Source organism: Seriola lalandi, unplaced genomic scaffold, assembly GCF_002814215.2.
Source record: "Seriola lalandi dorsalis isolate HSWRI2012SDOR001 ecotype SW California unplaced genomic scaffold, Sedor1 jcf7180002054901, whole genome shotgun sequence".
Lineage (NCBI taxonomy): Eukaryota > Metazoa > Chordata > Actinopteri > Carangiformes > Carangidae > Seriola > Seriola lalandi.
The window spans coordinates 1,339,585-1,356,148 of record NW_019525453.1 but is presented as its reverse complement, the minus strand read 5'-3'; the positions used below and the strand labels follow the sequence as shown (position 1 = coordinate 1,356,148).

General features: G+C 39.1%; 2 protein-coding genes across 2 annotated transcripts; one reads left to right on the top strand and one right to left on the bottom strand.

Annotated features, from left to right (window-relative positions):
- Positions 1 to 928: 928 nt before the first annotated feature.
- leg1.1 (liver-enriched gene 1, tandem duplicate 1) lies at positions 929 to 4,486 on the bottom strand. Its single transcript, XM_023429944.2, has 8 exons — positions 4,124 to 4,486; positions 3,790 to 3,876; positions 3,625 to 3,698; positions 3,378 to 3,482; positions 2,419 to 2,537; positions 1,611 to 1,752; positions 1,415 to 1,511; positions 929 to 1,316 (listed from the first exon to the last, which is right to left on the bottom strand). Exons 1-8 carry the CDS (start codon positions 4,419 to 4,421, stop codon positions 1,165 to 1,167), a joined length of 1,074 nt encoding a protein of 357 aa, XP_023285712.1. The 5' UTR covers positions 4,422 to 4,486; the 3' UTR covers positions 929 to 1,164.
- A 4,286-nt stretch (positions 4,487 to 8,772) lies between these two features.
- stx7l (syntaxin 7-like) lies at positions 8,773 to 16,291 on the top strand. The gene is made up of 10 exons (XM_023429945.2): positions 8,773 to 8,895; positions 10,619 to 10,712; positions 10,880 to 10,949; positions 11,274 to 11,364; positions 11,476 to 11,613; positions 13,390 to 13,436; positions 13,537 to 13,627; positions 13,750 to 13,822; positions 14,263 to 14,345; positions 14,681 to 16,291. The coding sequence occupies exons 2-10, from the start codon at positions 10,628 to 10,630 to the stop codon at positions 14,774 to 14,776; spliced, it is 774 nt and encodes a 257-aa protein (XP_023285713.1). The 5' UTR covers positions 8,773 to 8,895; positions 10,619 to 10,627; the 3' UTR covers positions 14,777 to 16,291.
- Positions 16,292 to 16,564: the final 273 nt, after the last annotated feature.

Here is a 16,564-nt window from a genome sequence, read left to right as displayed (position 1 = left end):
CCTACCATTCTTGGAAAAAATACAAGTTAGGTTAGTATTTACATCATATCACCACTAGGGAGCAATACTGGACTGGCCAGCTCCAGATCACATACTGCATGTTTTCATGTGAATCGATACATTTTACTGTGCAGTTTATAGACTGGTCATCTTTACAGCCATGAAACACAAATTTCACACATTATGGCCTTTGTCAAATTTTAAAACAGAGAGCTGTAGCGACAGCATGTCTCAGCTGGACTTGACAGCAGCAATCTAACCTTCCATCTGCCAGTGATGGGAGAGGTGTTCAGACCGTTTACTAAAGTAAAATCCAGCATACTAAAGTGTAAAATACTCCTTCACAAGTGAAATTCCTGCATTTAAAATCTTACTTGAAAAAAAGTACATAAGTAGTATCTGCAAAAGGTTATTTTTAGTGAAGCATGCATGTGTAATAATTTCAATCTAGTAGTTTGTTGAGGTGGACCAATACTGTTAAGTAGTTTAATGTATAACAATAGATTATATTTTAATAATAAATCACTCATATTGTCTATCGATTTGTCTATGTATTTGTGAATTAGCAAGGTAACTATAATTATACCTTTCAGAAATATAGTGGTTTAAAAAGTACAATAGTTGTCTTTGAAATGTAGTTGAATAAAAATATAGGAGCAGAGAATGTAAATACTCAAGTAAAGCATAAATACCTAAAATTTACAGTACTTGAATAGGTGTACTTAATAACACTCCTTCACTGCCCACACATTGTGATGTACTGTAGCTGTCCTAAGATAAATAGAAAGACCCTACTCTATTAAGGTTGTAAGATTTAAACCCTGAATGTGAACTTTCCTTGTCTTTGCCATCTTGCTGTAATATACAGTATATTACTGATTAAAGTGCAGTAACAAGAAAGAGTTTAATAATGACAGTAAAAGTAATGGACTGTTGACCGTTTACTGGGAAGCATATTCACAAGAGCATAACAAGAACATGCAATACATACAGAGGTTTATGTCTTTGTATTAACAGTGTCTTGTCTCAGAGTTTTACAATAGTAAACCTGCATTATTTACTATAAAAGAAAGCCAGATTAATTTTATTTAATATCTTTAACCGTCAGATGAAAACATGAAAACTATTATATAATTGGAGTTGTTGTGTATTTGGGTGTCTGACTCAGCAGCTGGTAGTCATTCCAGTGACAATGGACAGGAAAGAGTTTGTGGCGAAGCTGGGATTCAGTAGGAGCTGCTCCAACATCTCTCTGCCTTTCTCTCTTGTGGTCACTGAGCACATGGCACTTTTCCACAGGCGCACCAGCGAGCCCCCTGGTAGATGAAATGATCATGATCATTCTTAAAAGCTCACTAATTCAATAAAAAACACTAAGTTATGATATATGTGTATGTGTGTGTGCTCGTCCTACCAAGCAGGCTATTGATGTTTTTCATCCAGGTGAAGATATACAGTGTGTGGTTCTCCTCCTGACTCAGATCAGCTATGTTAGGTGCACTGTCGCCCTCCTACACATACAAATAGAACAGGAAGGACAAAAATTAGATGCATATAGAGTTTGTAAAAGATTTAGAAATGAATGGATGGATTAAGTTGTAAGAACGCACCTGTAAAATTCGACCTGGCAGTGGGGTGAGGAACATCACAGATTTTTCCAAACTGGACTGGAAGTGTGCCGCTGATACATACTCCGCTGAGTTCAGCCAGCTGTTAGCAAATGACACCTCTGAAGAGGAGTAGTGGCTCTGCCTGAGGGACAGGAGAGGACAAGAAGGAGACCAAGATGAGAGAGGATGAAGAAGCAGTTTAACATTTTGGAAAATGTGCTTACTGACTTTTTGCTGAGAGCTAGATGAGAGGTTTCATAACATTTTCATATCTGTATGTTAAATAAGAAGCTACAGCCAGGAGACAGTTAGCTTAGCTCACACTGGTGGCAGGGGAATAGCTAGCCTGGCTCTGTTGTTGTTCTCACTGTGAGGTTGCCAAGCAACCAACAGAGACTGTGGTGAGTGAAACGGCCAAGAAATAGTTCAACACACAACCCCCCTGTAAAAACACAACCTCTTGTTTTTGTTTTTGTACAGATTAAATTTACGGGATATAATGTGTTAATTCATGAGCTTTAGAGGTTCTTGGATACAGGTTTTGCTACCTTTAGATGACACCAGTGTGCACCATGTTTCTGGCCTTTATGCTAAGCTATGTTAACTGGCTGCTGGTTGCAAGATTGTGTTCAAACAGAACACGAAGATCCCCAGGGTGGTGTGAATTGAAGACCCCTTGACTTGACAAAATAAACGTCTTTTTGGGGGCTTTATGAATATAGTGTTTGTCTGCTTTATAAATGTATAGAGACAGAATAAAAGGAGAGAGGCTGGAAGAATATGACAGAAAGACCTGGTGACAGGTTACCTGGTGTTGCATGCTGCAGATGCTTGACTTGAAGCCATTTGGGCCGCCCAGTAGAGACCAAGGAGAGAGTCTTTCTTCTCATTGTCAGGCAGAGGAGAGTCAGTTGAAGCCTTGAGACCCTTTAAACACACACAGAAGATTAAGGAAATAGATTAAATAGAAGCAGCATAAACTGAGATATCCTTACTTTTATTCCCTCCCTGACTATTAGATGCTAACATTTTCTTTTAAATCCAAAGTTGAGAAAACAGGGTTTAAAGCATGGATGTATTAAGAACACACAAGTCCTGATTTCCATTACAGTCAAAAGTAGAGATGGTAGTTACTGCTACTCAGCTAAGCTATTTACCATGCTACTCTACCTAGCTAGGCAAGCAATTTCTTTTGACTGAATTTAGCTGCTGTCTTATGAATGTGTATCAATAAACTCAATCACCAAAACTGATATATTTCCTTTACAGACATCAGCTCCGTGGGAAAAGTAAGTAAATTAGCTTCAGTCAAGGCTAGCTGTCGGCTAGCTGGGGCTGAATTCTGCTCCCATACTTTAGCACTGTAGTTGACTATGTGGTTTCTTTTAAGCAGTGTTTTGTTTTGAATGCACATATTACATGTTGTTTTCTTGGGAATTCTATATTTCTATGGCATAAAAAAATAATGTGGCAAAATAGTCATATTCTGGTCGTAACTAGAGTTTGACAAAAAAATTTAGTCACTACATTTGGCTTTGTAGGGCAGAATAGATTTTCTGTTAAAAGACAACATTATACAGCTGTTTGACAGGTGCAGGAGCTCTCCATGATTAGACTGATTATGATGTGTTAAATCAGGGCCTCTTTAAAAACTGTGGTATTTTATTTTCATGATGTGTGTGTATTCAAAAAGATAAATGCATGAAAGAGTGTCACACTAGTGGACACTGCTATAGTAATGTCTGTGTATGTGTGTATTTCACATACCTGGAAAAAGGCATCCCACTTAGACATAACATCAGGGTAGCGAGTTGCACAGTCAGCATAGGTGGTGCAATAGTCCTCTACACCTGCAGGCACTTGCATCTGGACCTAATAATATAACAATTATTGTTATAATCATCCTCAGCATAATTAAAACCATAACTATTCATATTTGCATGAGAACATAAAAAATGAGCAGCCAAAACTACTCCATGTGGACCGCTTTTATGATGTCCAGTGGCACAAGTACCTGAACTTCTGGTCCCATGAAGCCTTGCTGTGCAGCAGACAGGAAGGGAATTGCAGAGGCAAAATAGTTCACACCTGGACAGACATAAAGAAGTATTTTGCGTTTTCTCTCTTTCTTTTTGTGTATTTGTGTGCTTATGTGTGTATATGTGTTGGTCATACTTACATCCCCACCAACTCTGAGTAGAAATACATGTAGTATCTCCTGTTTGATGGCCGCAGGTTGTAGTACCGGTTGGGTCAGCCAGACGGCCTGCAGAAACAATTTACATTGTGCCATCAATTTGTGTCTAGATTCTATGGTAGCTGGTGTTATGATGTTATGTTCATTCATTTTGGGGGCTACAATGAATAGACAGGGGCTGGGAGTGACGGTTTTAAATCTACAACTATAACTTTGGAAAAGTAGAAGAACTATGAAGTCTTTTTTCTTTCTTAGCTTTTTGTTGGGAAATATAGTTTGTTTTTTTTAAAAAGAAAGAAAATAATTTCCATCTCACCTGAGGTAAACATCCATCCAAGCTGCAGTGGCAGTCCCCATAGAGGACTCTCTGAAGCGCCTGTCCCCATGGATCCCATGAATGGGTCTGTAGCAGCTATCATCAGCCGGTAAAGACTCATACGGTTAAGGAAGTGCCAGGGATCAGGAGTCAGAATGCCATTCTGGAAGGGCAGGTCTGTCACTTGGCCGGCTGTTTGTGCCCACAGGATAGGTATGCCATTTTCCAGGATTACAGCAGAGCTGCTGAGTGACACAGCACATGCGAGGAGGAGGCCGAGGACCGTCGGACGCAGCATGACTGAGGAGCTGGGACTGCAGAGAGGGATGGAATCAAGAGCATACACTCTGGACTGAGAGTTGTCACAAAGAGACACAGCTTATGTATCCTCAGATGTTCTGAGCCACACAAGCAAAACAAACACACAAACTCCCATGACTCTATGTGGCATGTCGTTCAGTGGACCCTCACCAACAGACAGATAAGAAAATTTGCGTGCATAGAGTGCAATGCCATGCAAATATTTGAAAACGGTCATATCCACACAAGCATGCAAGAAGAATCAATGAGAACTCAACACAGTGAAGCTGAATGAAGATAACTTCACTTTTTACTCAAGAAGTGGACTTATTTTTAATGGAGATTTGTCAAATTCAACACCATCAACAAACAAGTTAATTCAACTGTCTATCAATACCACACTTTGGTTTAAAATTTGAGTTATTGGAGGAAAGGTATGAGTCAACTCAAGTGAAGTTGGTTTCTAAAGCATATTTAAACACAACTCAAGCTGACCAAGTGCTGTATAAAGGAAATTAAGATAAATAAAAGTAAGTAATACAATTGTATAAAAAAAGTAAAAACACAAGGAAAACATACTGAATATACTACATATAGAAATATAATAAATGTACTAAAAAAAATAGAAGCAACAAGGAGTAAATACAGAATTATGAACATGACAGATAAAAAGGTTAGTGAGAAAAAAAGGCCACTGAATAAAAATGTGTCTTTTTGTGTGTGACTTCACATATGGGTTGAGGTGGTTTAGCTTACTTGTGAGAAAACTTCTCAACTCAGATGGATCAAATATAAGCACTTCAGTTTTGTTGCTGTTTAACTGAAGGAAAATGTTTGAAATCCAGCCCTTAATGTCATTGAAACAGTCGATCAGAGGTTGAAGGGAATCCCTAGATTTTGGTGAGAGGTACAGCTGTGAATCATTAGCATAGAAGTGACAGAAGATGTTAAACTTTCTAATGCCTGAGAACCAGGCTTTAATTCTATTCACAATTGTTAGGGAAATTTCTTATCATCTGTGGTGAAGAAAGAGCGCTGGAGTCCAGGATGTCTTAGGGTGAGGATGTTTATTGATGCATTATCAAGGAGAAAAGAGGAATCATCAATACAGTCTCCTGTGCATGATGTCACCTGAAATCTGGACCAGGAACCCCTGATGATCGTCTTTATACACTTAGAGAGATTACTATAGATAGCTTACAACCTATAATCGGTTAATGCTAAAATAAGAGGAAAAGAGGGATGTGTGAATACACTATTGGTTCATTAACCATAAACAAGTAAACATGACTATATACGCCCAAATGCTTATTCTTAGAACACCCAGCCACTTGTTACTGACCATCTAAGGTCTGCTGTTATCAGCCCTGGCACCAGCAGTATCAGCAGCAAACCACAGCTGCATCTGGAGGAGCCGCCTGTGCGTTTCAAGGCCTGTAAGATTTAATGCAGTGCCGCCGGAATAGCTTCAATGCTCATTGACATCAATTCTAGTCTCTGAACTCTACTGGGGAGATGAACACCATTCTTCCAAAAGATGTTCATTCATTTTGTGTTTTGATGATGGTGGTGGAGAGTGCTGTCTAACATCCTGTCTAAAATCTCCCATGGTTGTTCAGCTGGGTTGAGATTTGGAGACTGTGAAGGCCATAGTATATGATTCACATCATTTCCATCCTCATCAAACTATTCAGTGACCCCTCGTGCATTATGGATCGAGGCATTGTTATCCTGGAAGAGACCACATCAGAACAGAAATGTTTCATCATAGGATAAAGGTGATGACTCAGAACAACTTTGTATTGATTTGCAGTGACTCCTCCCTCTAACGGGACACGTGGACCCAAACCATGGCAGCAAACTGCCTCTCACAGCATGACAGAGCCAACAGATCCCCTCACTGTAAGGGTCAAGCATTGAGGCCTGTACCGTTCTCTTGGTGTACACCTCACATGCACTCACCCGTGTGTTGAGAACATTGTTCTCAATCTGACCATATCACTTTTGGTTTTTGCATCTGGTACTACTGAAATCTCAAATGTATATTGATCTTTCGTATTGGGGGGTCAATGCCCTGCACCCCTACTCTAATATCATGGCAGTCTGATCATGTCCTGCATTGACATTCGCAGTCTCCTGATGAAGAGTTGCTCCTCTGTTTTCCTTTACATTTTGCACTAATGCACGAGCATCATGGTTTTTCCCATAGATCTAAACTCATATGTCACTTTGGTCACTGTTCCTGTTTAAACATGAGCCAGTTCAGCAGTCTTATGACAAGCTATTGCCCAACAATGAACCTCTTTCAAAGTCACTTAGATCTTTTCCTCTTGCTATTTGAGACAAAATCAGAATCCACTGGGCCTGATCAGCATTTTTATACATGCCACAGAGCATGACTGGATGTTAACTGCTTAACTGTACCTGCAGTGCACCAAGCATCTGCATTTGTTATCTTTCTCCACTCACTTATTCAGGTTTTTCCTTTAATTCGTCATCCCTCTCTGTATAGTGTACATTATATTCTTTTGAACCGATTAGGTCATTTGAACCTATAGACCACAGAGCACACACTCTTCATAAACTTTTCTGCAGACTGATACAGAATAAGAGGTACTATCCATCCTGAACAGAGGTCAAGCCAAATCTCAAAACATCAGGCTGTTAAGAAATCACCATGTGGTGTTTGTCTACTCAGAGTTTTAGGCCCCAAGAGTTCAACAGATAACACAGGTCCTGAACCTAATTTTGGACCTAAAAACCCAGGAGAGGGTGAGTACAACTAACAAATGTTCCATCTGACTTATCACATGCTGAGGTTACAAAGCAAAAGGTCAACTGATTTGAGACATGTAAGCTGATATGCTGCAGTGCCCTTGTGGGCTGGCTGGTGTTGTTTCTGCATGATGCTTGACATACAGCATATCTTATTTCATCAGTTTCGGTCTGTAAACTAACACTGACTAGAAGGAGATGGGATTGGAGTTCCAAGAACTGTGTTCTGTGTGGTTAACCAGTCTGAACTTGATGTGCAAACACTATGTCCTACACATGACCACACCTCCAATAAAGTACACTATATAGTTGTGTGGGTTTGAGACTGTATACATTGCTGCTACTGTAGATCCTTTACTTAAGTAAAAGTAGCAACATGGTAATTGAAAAATATTAAATTATTAAAAGAAAAGAATGACAGCCTTTTATGGTGGTAAATGATCAACTATAGCCTACATTGTATTATTGGGTTTTTATTAATGATGAAATGACGTTTACTACTCTCTGATAAATTAAGACCAAGATGTCCGATGACTAAAATCCTTCATCTGATTAAAATATATAACTAAAAACAAACAACATCTAAAAAGAGTATCATAAAAGTGTGGCTTAAAACTGAATAAAAAAGTCAATTTTGAACACAACCACAATGCTGACACAAGCTCAAAGGGAACATAATGCTGTTGACAGGCAACTGAATAAAATGGGCCATTAATTCGTTTACAATAATGGATTTCTTGTGAAAACAGCTGGCAACATTTGGCTTAATGTAAATCCACAACTCAACAAAATATATGGGTCTAGTCATTTTTAGACATTTTACTACAGTAAAATTACATATTATAGGTAGCTATACCTTGTATAATAGATATACTAAATTACAGTACAAGTTCATCAGAACTACTTAAGAGTGCAAGAGTACTGTCTGTTTAACACATAGATTATTTAAAACATGTTATATGTCTTGATTCCATCGTTTTTCCCTCAGTGGCCTTTCCACATTGAAGGAGTGCAAACAGTATTGTAACATTAAATACTAAAACTCTTATTGTAACCCATTTTCTTCATAGTTTCTTCTGCTTTTTAGACATATCTGTCACTGGTCATGGTATTGTGAGAAAGCCTGATGCACTTCCCTCAGGCGTGGATTACTAACATTAGATTTACAACAGGGCATTAACAGCAGGGCACTGGAGGATGCTCATGGACCAGCATCAGGCCACTGGGATTAAGTAAGAGGTAAAGAGGTATTTTTTAACTATGTGAAGGATTTAGCTGCTATTTGGACATAAAATTATCTAAATTAAACCTTTGTATTTATATTTAATAATAATGAATAAACATAATGAATATACAACAAGACCATTTCGAAAGAACACGAAATTAGCCCTGTCTCTTATATTATTAATGTTATTTGTAGTAGTAGTAGTATTGACCATAATGATACAAAATATCAACTGCATAAAGAGTTAGATTCATTTTTATTTCTATGAGTGTTCAAACCTGTAGGAATATATATGATTAGTTGTCTTATTATAATGTTTGTTTTAAGTTTTGACTTTTGGTGCTTCATGTGATTCTTCCCATGACATAAAATTTCTTCCAATGACTTCGCCTTTACTGCTCCGCTCATCATGTGACGGGGGAGTGGCAGAAAATCAGGAAACGAACCGCCGCTGCGAGTCACGAGAAAAGAGGTAAAACACAAAACTTTTACACTAAGCTGAACATTTAGGAAGGACTAACAGTGTGGACACGTTAGCGTGTTAAACCCGAGCTTGTGCTGTGATGTTTCATGTGTAGGAACGAAGAAAGTGTTTTTTTTCTCCGTAAAACTACAGAGAAAAACCTTCAAATTATGCTGCGACTTTATGATTGTTACTTGATGACTGTTGTGCTTTTGAGTCAGCGGTGGAGTAAAGTTCAGATAAAGTAGCTTTAACCCCGGTGAACAGCTGTGGCTCATAGACATGAATGGTCATTTCTGCAGTCCTCCTCTTCTCATTTAAACTCCTATGATTTCCGCATTTTTTTTCCTCCTCACTGCCAGTTCGGCTGCTGTAGTAAACGGACAAACACCCGCAGGCAGACAGGGAGGTGCAACAAGTCTAAATAAAGCAGAAAGCGTGAATAAATGTAGAATTTTGTTTAAGTAAAATGTTAAAAATTCAACGCTCCTGTAGTACTGACAGGACTGGTTAGCCGCAGACTGAGAGTCTCTTGGGAGCAGATGGTTCTTTGCATACTGGCCATGGTTTCAAACCTGTGTCTTGAATCAACAGCACAGGAAGTCTGCATGAGTGACTCATGGTAAACACTGACCCAACCCTGTTGCACCTTATGCTTTATATAATAATAAATGACAGCAAATGAACCATTAGAAAATGAAAGTCACAAATTGTAATTAAAATTTGGAAACTTCATGTTCAGCCTTGTTCCACCATCTGTTATAAATGATCCCTGTTGTAGAGGCTGCTGTCACCTGGCCTCTGGTTGACATTTCATGGTTTACCTCTCACTGCAAGGGCAACAGTGCTGCACTATATGGACAAAAGTATGTGGACACCATCGGGTACTTTCAGTCAGTAGCTCTTAAGCTTTTTCACATAAAGGACCCCTAAACTGACACAAATTAGACCATGGACCCCCATCGGATAGGATCTTTCGTCTTTCGTTTTATTACAGAAAGTGTTTGAAACACATGACCAAAATAGTCATTTTGTCATTGTGTTACTTTTTGTCAACATGGGGCCGTTTCTACTGCAATTATAGAGAAAATAAATGATTCCCCTTTTTGCCGTGGACCCCCAAAAGCCCCCTCAAGCACCCTTGCCCCCACTTTGAGAACCACTGCTTTAGGTCAACATGGGGCTGTTTCTGTTATTTCAAATGAATTTCCTTGTCACCCAAAGTTGTCTTGGACCTTACTGATAGACCTGGCAGAAAATCCATCCAGGTTCCAAACTCTGTGGAAAGCCTTGCCGGGAGAGTCGAGGCTCTTACAGCAGCATATTAATGGCCCTGGTTTTGAGAATGAAATGTAGATTGCAGACATGTCAGTCCTGGGATTAAAATCTGAGCCGCAGATGAGTGGTTGTGAGTGTTACACACTACATAACTGGATCAGCAGGTGATATTTTAATGTGTAGCTGCTTTATTGCCTCTGTTTATTTTTTTTAGCATAGCTGCTAAAATGCTCATGGAATCACTGTTTTATGCAAATTGTCTATATATAAGTAATGCACCAGAAAGAAACTATTCAAATTAACTCGCTAAATAGATTTATCCTAATTGCCCTAAGGTGTTTTCACAAGTGAATCATCAGCTCACTGAAATAACTGCAGTAACTATGGTAACAACATCCCAGTGTGACCCATGAATAAATGAAATGACAGACTGTGCTGTTTTGTGTCCTCACAGCTCTTCATCATGGCCTACCAGGCTGGGACTCAAGAGGAGCCCAGTGCTTTAGTTCACAACATCAGCACCAACATCCAGAAGCTCACACTGCTGAGTAATACTCTACACACACACACATAGAGAAGATGTCATAATTTTCAGCTGCAACATTGAAATTGCACCCACTTAACTGACTCCAGTATGTGAATGATGGTAGACACGTGGCGATACTTCAGTAGGCCTACAGATAAACAAATGTCTGCACTCTCTCTTCCTCACCAGTCTCTGAGCTCCAGAGGGCAGTGTATCTGCTGGGAACAGAGCAGGACACCAGCCAGCTACGACAGACGCTGTGAGTAACACAGGCTGGGTTTTGGTATTCTGATAAATAGTACAAATAAAGGAGATTTTTCAACCATGTCTGCCTCATAGCATTCATGTGATTAATCGTTAAAAATAATAATATTCCTGAAGCGGATGCAGCCTGATTTAATGCTGCTTAACATTCCATTGTAAGAAGAGTCCCATGATACTTGACTGTACTCTACCCCGCACCCCCCACCCTACCCCACCCCTCTCCAAAAACCCTCTGTCTTACAGTAAAGCCTGACCAGACTGCCTGAGTTTAAACAGAATGAAAAGATTATGCCTGACATCATTTTTCTTTGGTCACCAGGCAACAGAAACAGCAGCAAGGCAACCAGCTAGCCAAGGAGACTGACCGGCTGATCAAGGCATTCAGTGCACTTCCTGTTGGCCCTGATCAGGTACTGAACTCTATAATGACTTCTTCTTTAACTGCTGTTTGAAGTCATCATTTCGCTGCTTGTTCCTAGTGGAACATGAACTTTTGTAACTCTGGCTTCTCTTTCTCTTAGCGGCAGAGAAAGATACAGAAAGATCGACTGTTGAATGACTTCTCTGCCGCCCTAAACAGCTTCCAAAAGACCCAGCGGCAGGCAGCCGACAAAGAGAGAGAGTTTGTGGCCAGAGTCAGAGCCAGCTCCAGGGTGTCGGTGAGTTATCTGCTGAGCCTGCAAGGTGACAAAGACCAGTGAGATAGACAGTGGTTAGTGAGTGACCAATAATCTATATACCAGTGAGTAATCATCAACCCCCTTTTTTTTTTTTTTTTTTAATTTCGATTTATGCTTTGTTTGTCAAAAGTGGATTTTTTTTTCTGGCCACTCTACGACATAGCCCAATTAAGACACTGTGGCTTTACATGATGAAGCAGATTTAGGGAATTAGCAAACGTTCAGTCAAGCAGAGCATGCAGGACATCCCACTAAAACTGGTTAAAACTGATGTCCACAAAATTGCATTGAAAAATAATAAGGGTGCCAGAGCCTTTAGTGTCTTTTGTCAGATAATACAAACATTACAAAATAAAGGTTTATGCACAGTATTAGTTGGAATGTAAGACCTTAGCAAAGAAGTGTTATAAAGATGTACTGTAGATGCAATGGAAATTCATATAGCCTAGTTCATGCTGGCTAAATTTTTTTTTCCACTGTCTGTCTAATAATAAATGTATGTAGATCTGAATTACATTTGTAAACTGGTCTGTTCTGAAGTGTCCTGCTTTATGACACATTGTTCAAGTGATGAAACATATACTCACACTGGTTTTCCTTGGCTTTTAAAAGTAATCTCTGTCTGTCACTCCATAGCAGTATAGTAGTAGTATACAGCCATTCATTTAGTGGCAGTAATTGGGAGCAGGGGATGCTGAGAAAGAGCAGCTCAGAGTGTGAAGTGAACTTTGAGCTTGCTCTTGTGACCAGTGTCACAGTTCTTGTGCACACTGCACAGCACTACATATCAGTGTCTGAATATATACCAGCAGATAAGAAAAAAGAAACTGCATTACATGAGAGATTTCTGACTGTTATTTTCTAGAGGAGTGCGCTGATCAGAATGTCCTGCTCTCTCTGCTCTTATATGTATTGTAATTGTCATTAGTGACATTTATTATGTGTTTCCCCATTTGTGTTGTTTCCTAATGATGGCTTGTTGTGCTCTCTGGAACTCCCGCATGTCTGCCTCCACATGTCTCTAAATTATACTGAACATACAATTCTTTGGATTTTGTTGTAGAATTAGTACAGTCACACACAGTGAATACATATTAGTGTCATCTATTCAGAAATTTGCTTGTAATTTTCACACAATATCTACCGTTTGTTTTTGATGTAGAAATAAATCAGAACAGTATGACATACTTTATAGAAGAGGCTTTTGAGCTTGATATTAGTTTCTCATAATGTCCTCAATTACAGTAAATCTCCGCCAAAACAGATGCCAGTAGTCTGGATTAATTTAAGTTGCTTATTCATATTTATTTGAACTGAAGTGAAGGTTCACCAGAAGCTCTCATATGACTGTGCCTTTTAATGGTGACTGTTTTAGACGCCTATTCCCTTGGGGGAGAATGCTGGTTTGGCAACTCTTTTCCCTCACCAATTACCTAAGTGCACAGAAAAGCATTTGTATGTGCTGTGTTCACACTTATAAGCACAAACAGTTCCTTCCTGGTATAAATGGCTGATGAGGAACATGCTGCTCTATGTCACCATGCATACATTTTTGACAACAAACTGTTCTGCAGACACTGAATCAAATTATATTTAATGAAGCATTATGGTCATGGGCATTATAACATCCCTATAACAGTCTGTCCCTTCTAAATCGTTGCTGTACCAATAATCATAGTAAATAATGTCTTCTGCTGGATATTTTCAATATTAAATACAAGTATGTTTATCAATCCTCTGAATTTCCTTGAACAGGGAGGCCAGCCTGAAGACAGCTTTGGAAATGTGCCTCCATTCCCAGGGTCAGTCTACTGTGTCTGATTATTTTCATCCTTTCTGTTACAATTATTCCAGTAATTATTATTTTAATTATTCTTACTGCATCGACATTTGTTCCTGCAGTGACTCCCAGGTGCAGGCCCAGGCCGAGGCCATCACTGAAGATGACCTGAGGCTGATTCAGGAGAGAGAGTCGGCCATCAGGCAGCTGGAGGTACAAATAAGAATCAAATGCCTACAATAGCACTACTGCACAGCTCCGAGTCACAGACATGAGTGACACCTCAAAGTGCCCCCCTCACATGAACCATCTCTCTATACGTCTCTCTGATTTAGTCTGACATCACAGATATCAATGACATCTTCAAGGATCTGGGGATGATGGTGCATGAGCAGGGAGACATGATAGGTGAGCACCTGTCATTTACACAGTTTCTACATTACCTGTCTGTTCTTCCTTTTATCTAACTATTTGCAATGATAAATATTCCTACTAATATCTACTGGGCTGATTTTAAATAGTTCATTTATGGAATCTGAAAAATATATTTCTGGTGTTTGTTTGTAAATGTGTGTTTTCATGTCCCACCCTGGACACAATATCTCAAAAAAACCAAAACAAAATTAGCATTACATGTTGCACTGTGTGTTTGCATCTACTGGGTTTATGATGTGATTCCATTGTACATGTAGCACAGTTCTGCATAAATGTGTATATAATGAAGAAAATGATTTTTTCAAAAGGAGGTTTATTATTTCAAGGCTCTGAAAATTTTGAAAAACAGGTGCTCCCCTGTTTTGCCCACCTGCTGCATGTAAAACTATGTGCGTTTCCTGTGTGCTCTGCAGACAGTATAGAAGCCAATGTGGAGACTGCAGACGTGAACGTCCAGAACGCCACCCAGCAGCTCGCCCGTGCTGCAGACTACCAGGTAAAACATAGAGGACAGAGAAGATAATTAACAGAACAGAGTAAAGACGTAAAGACAGATACAAAAAGAAGGCATTGAAGGAAAATGGATAAGGAGAAGAGGAGTGGAGAGGCATTTAAATGTGTCAATGTTAGAGAAGTTAGTTTGTAACTGGTAGCTCAAGGAAGAGGTCTGAGCAAGACTGGTTCCTCGAGGGATCTCTGAGGTTACAGCATGTGAGCATATGTGATTCTCCACCACCTGCACGTGGACACCCTTGTGTAACCAAGTTATTATTCACTTTCACAGGCATAAGGTTGAAAATAAAAGAAAAAGTTGTGCTTTTCTTCCCCCAGAGGAGCTCCCGGAAGAAGATATGCATCCTGATGATAGTGTTGGCTGTAGCTGCTGTTATAATAGGACTTATCATCTGGGGAGCTGTCAGCAAATGAGGGCGTTTTCCTCTCCTCTTCACTCATCAGCCTGGACAAAGGATGAAGTACTGTCCTTCCTCTCCTCTGCCTGCTCCTTTCCTTGCCCCCCCACACCCTGCGTCATGAGGGGAGTCATTGAGACTGTCTATCCTTCTTTGGTTTGATTATATAAGTTTTTTTTTAGTCCTCGTTGACAGGAATGCCCACTGCTCCTTCATGGTGAAACAAAGCTAGTGCTGGTAGTTTCATTGTTATAATCAGCTTTAAATGTAATTTGTAATTGTAACACAAATAATTATTTGTGTCTGATTTAGCCATGATTTTCATCCACACCTGCTTGTCAGTTGAAGGAGCATACACAGGCAAAGTATTTCTGTGTTCAGTGGCAGTCATTGTTGCTGAGTAACTGTCCCTATTGCCCTGACATTGTTGAGAGAATCTCCATTGAGTTCAATGTTAGATAATATACAATAAAGGCAATGAAGAGGCAGGTGTCTGTAGGAAGAGATTAACCTTCAGATCTGTTTCTTAATATTTCTGCAGCTGCTTTCCTCTTGTCTGGTTACATATGAAAAGACCACGTGCTAAAAGTTTCCCCACAGTTAAACTATGAAGTGCCCTATATTAATTGATTGTGAATAAACAAAAGCCACCCTTGTAGCCATGGTAAAATGTTGCCAATTTGCATTCAGTTTATTCTAATGTGGTGCACAAGCCTTTTTTAATCTATCATCTCCTGTATTTTAAGTTATCATTAATTAAAATTAATAGTTAATTTCTGTTCAAATTCATGTTATATTGCTAATGCTAAATGAGGAAGTACTGTACATACTCATGCTAAAACTTGTGGTTAGGACTTTAAAATACACTCCACTATCAGCCAATCATCAGCCAGTCCCCAAATAATAAGGGGAAGAGTTGTTCCTTAAAGTAGGTGGTGTGTTTTCTTTGTCTAGAGAAATTGTTTTTAACTACATATCTCAGAGTGATTGCTTTTACATCAAGGATAATCCTTTTTAATAAATCAAATTACATTACCATTGTCAAACCACAGGTGATTATACACAAAGAATGTACAGCAGCCAGTTCTGGCAAGGATTGAGTAATAACTTTGGTTGTGGTTTATAGTTCGTTTTAACTTACTTAGATTTTCTTTATTTAAAACCCCTGCACACCACACATGTGTCCCTAGGTGGCCATAGCTATGGCAACCAGTCGTAGTCTTGAGAAGTTTAGTCAGCCGCAGTACATGGAAACACCTCTGTGGGTTGATCATTTGTGTTCATGACTTTTACCTTGCTCAAAGTATTGACAGTCATTTTTTTCTGTGACTGACAAATTGCTTATCACATGTATGAAGAAACCAAAACATGTACAAATTACATAAAGGTAAATACAAAGTAGAGGAAGTAAAAGCAAAAACTACAACTGCTGCAACTGTTTGACCTAGATGTAAAATTATGATCACATGTATGCTTTCATTATTGAGATTTAGCTGCCTATGTGCTGAATAAATTACCTGAATGTACAGAACCTGATGTAAAATTATATGATTTTTTACATGATTACATTATTCTTCAATAAAAAAAAAATATCCAATAGTTGATTCATATTTATTTTAATAATTTGACTGCCATTTGACATTGCTGCCTCTTTGAGTTTAGGCTATTTTACATTGTTCTTCTGGTACTTGCGTAATTGTTACTGCGAAAACAGACTGTTTCTGCAATAGTTTTCCATTCAGAGTTAAATAAATAAATGACAGGTTGCTGGGTGACACTCAGTAGGCATGTTGCTTTACATATC

Bases quoted from the DNA above. Each gene is read 5' to 3' on its own strand.
- leg1.1 (XM_023429944.2), bottom strand. From the start codon at position 4,421: ATGCTGCGTCCGACGGTCCTCGGCCTCCTCCTCGCATGTGCTGTGTCA. The intron at 2,538-3,377 runs GTATGTGAAATA...GTGTGTTTAAAG, and splicing joins AGTGGGATGCCTTTTTCCAG to GGTCTCAAGGCTTCAACTGA. The intron at 1,753-2,418 runs GTAACCTGTCAC...CCTGTCCCTCAG, and splicing joins TCTGCAGCATGCAACACCAG to GCAGAGCCACTACTCCTCTT.
- stx7l (XM_023429945.2), top strand. From the start codon at position 10,628: ATGGCCTACCAGGCTGGGACTCAAGAGGAGCCCAGTGCTTTAGTTCAC. The intron at 11,614-13,389 runs GTGAGTTATCTG...TTCCTTGAACAG, and splicing joins GAGCCAGCTCCAGGGTGTCG to GGAGGCCAGCCTGAAGACAG. The intron at 14,346-14,680 runs GTAAAACATAGA...TTCTTCCCCCAG, and splicing joins CCCGTGCTGCAGACTACCAG to AGGAGCTCCCGGAAGAAGAT.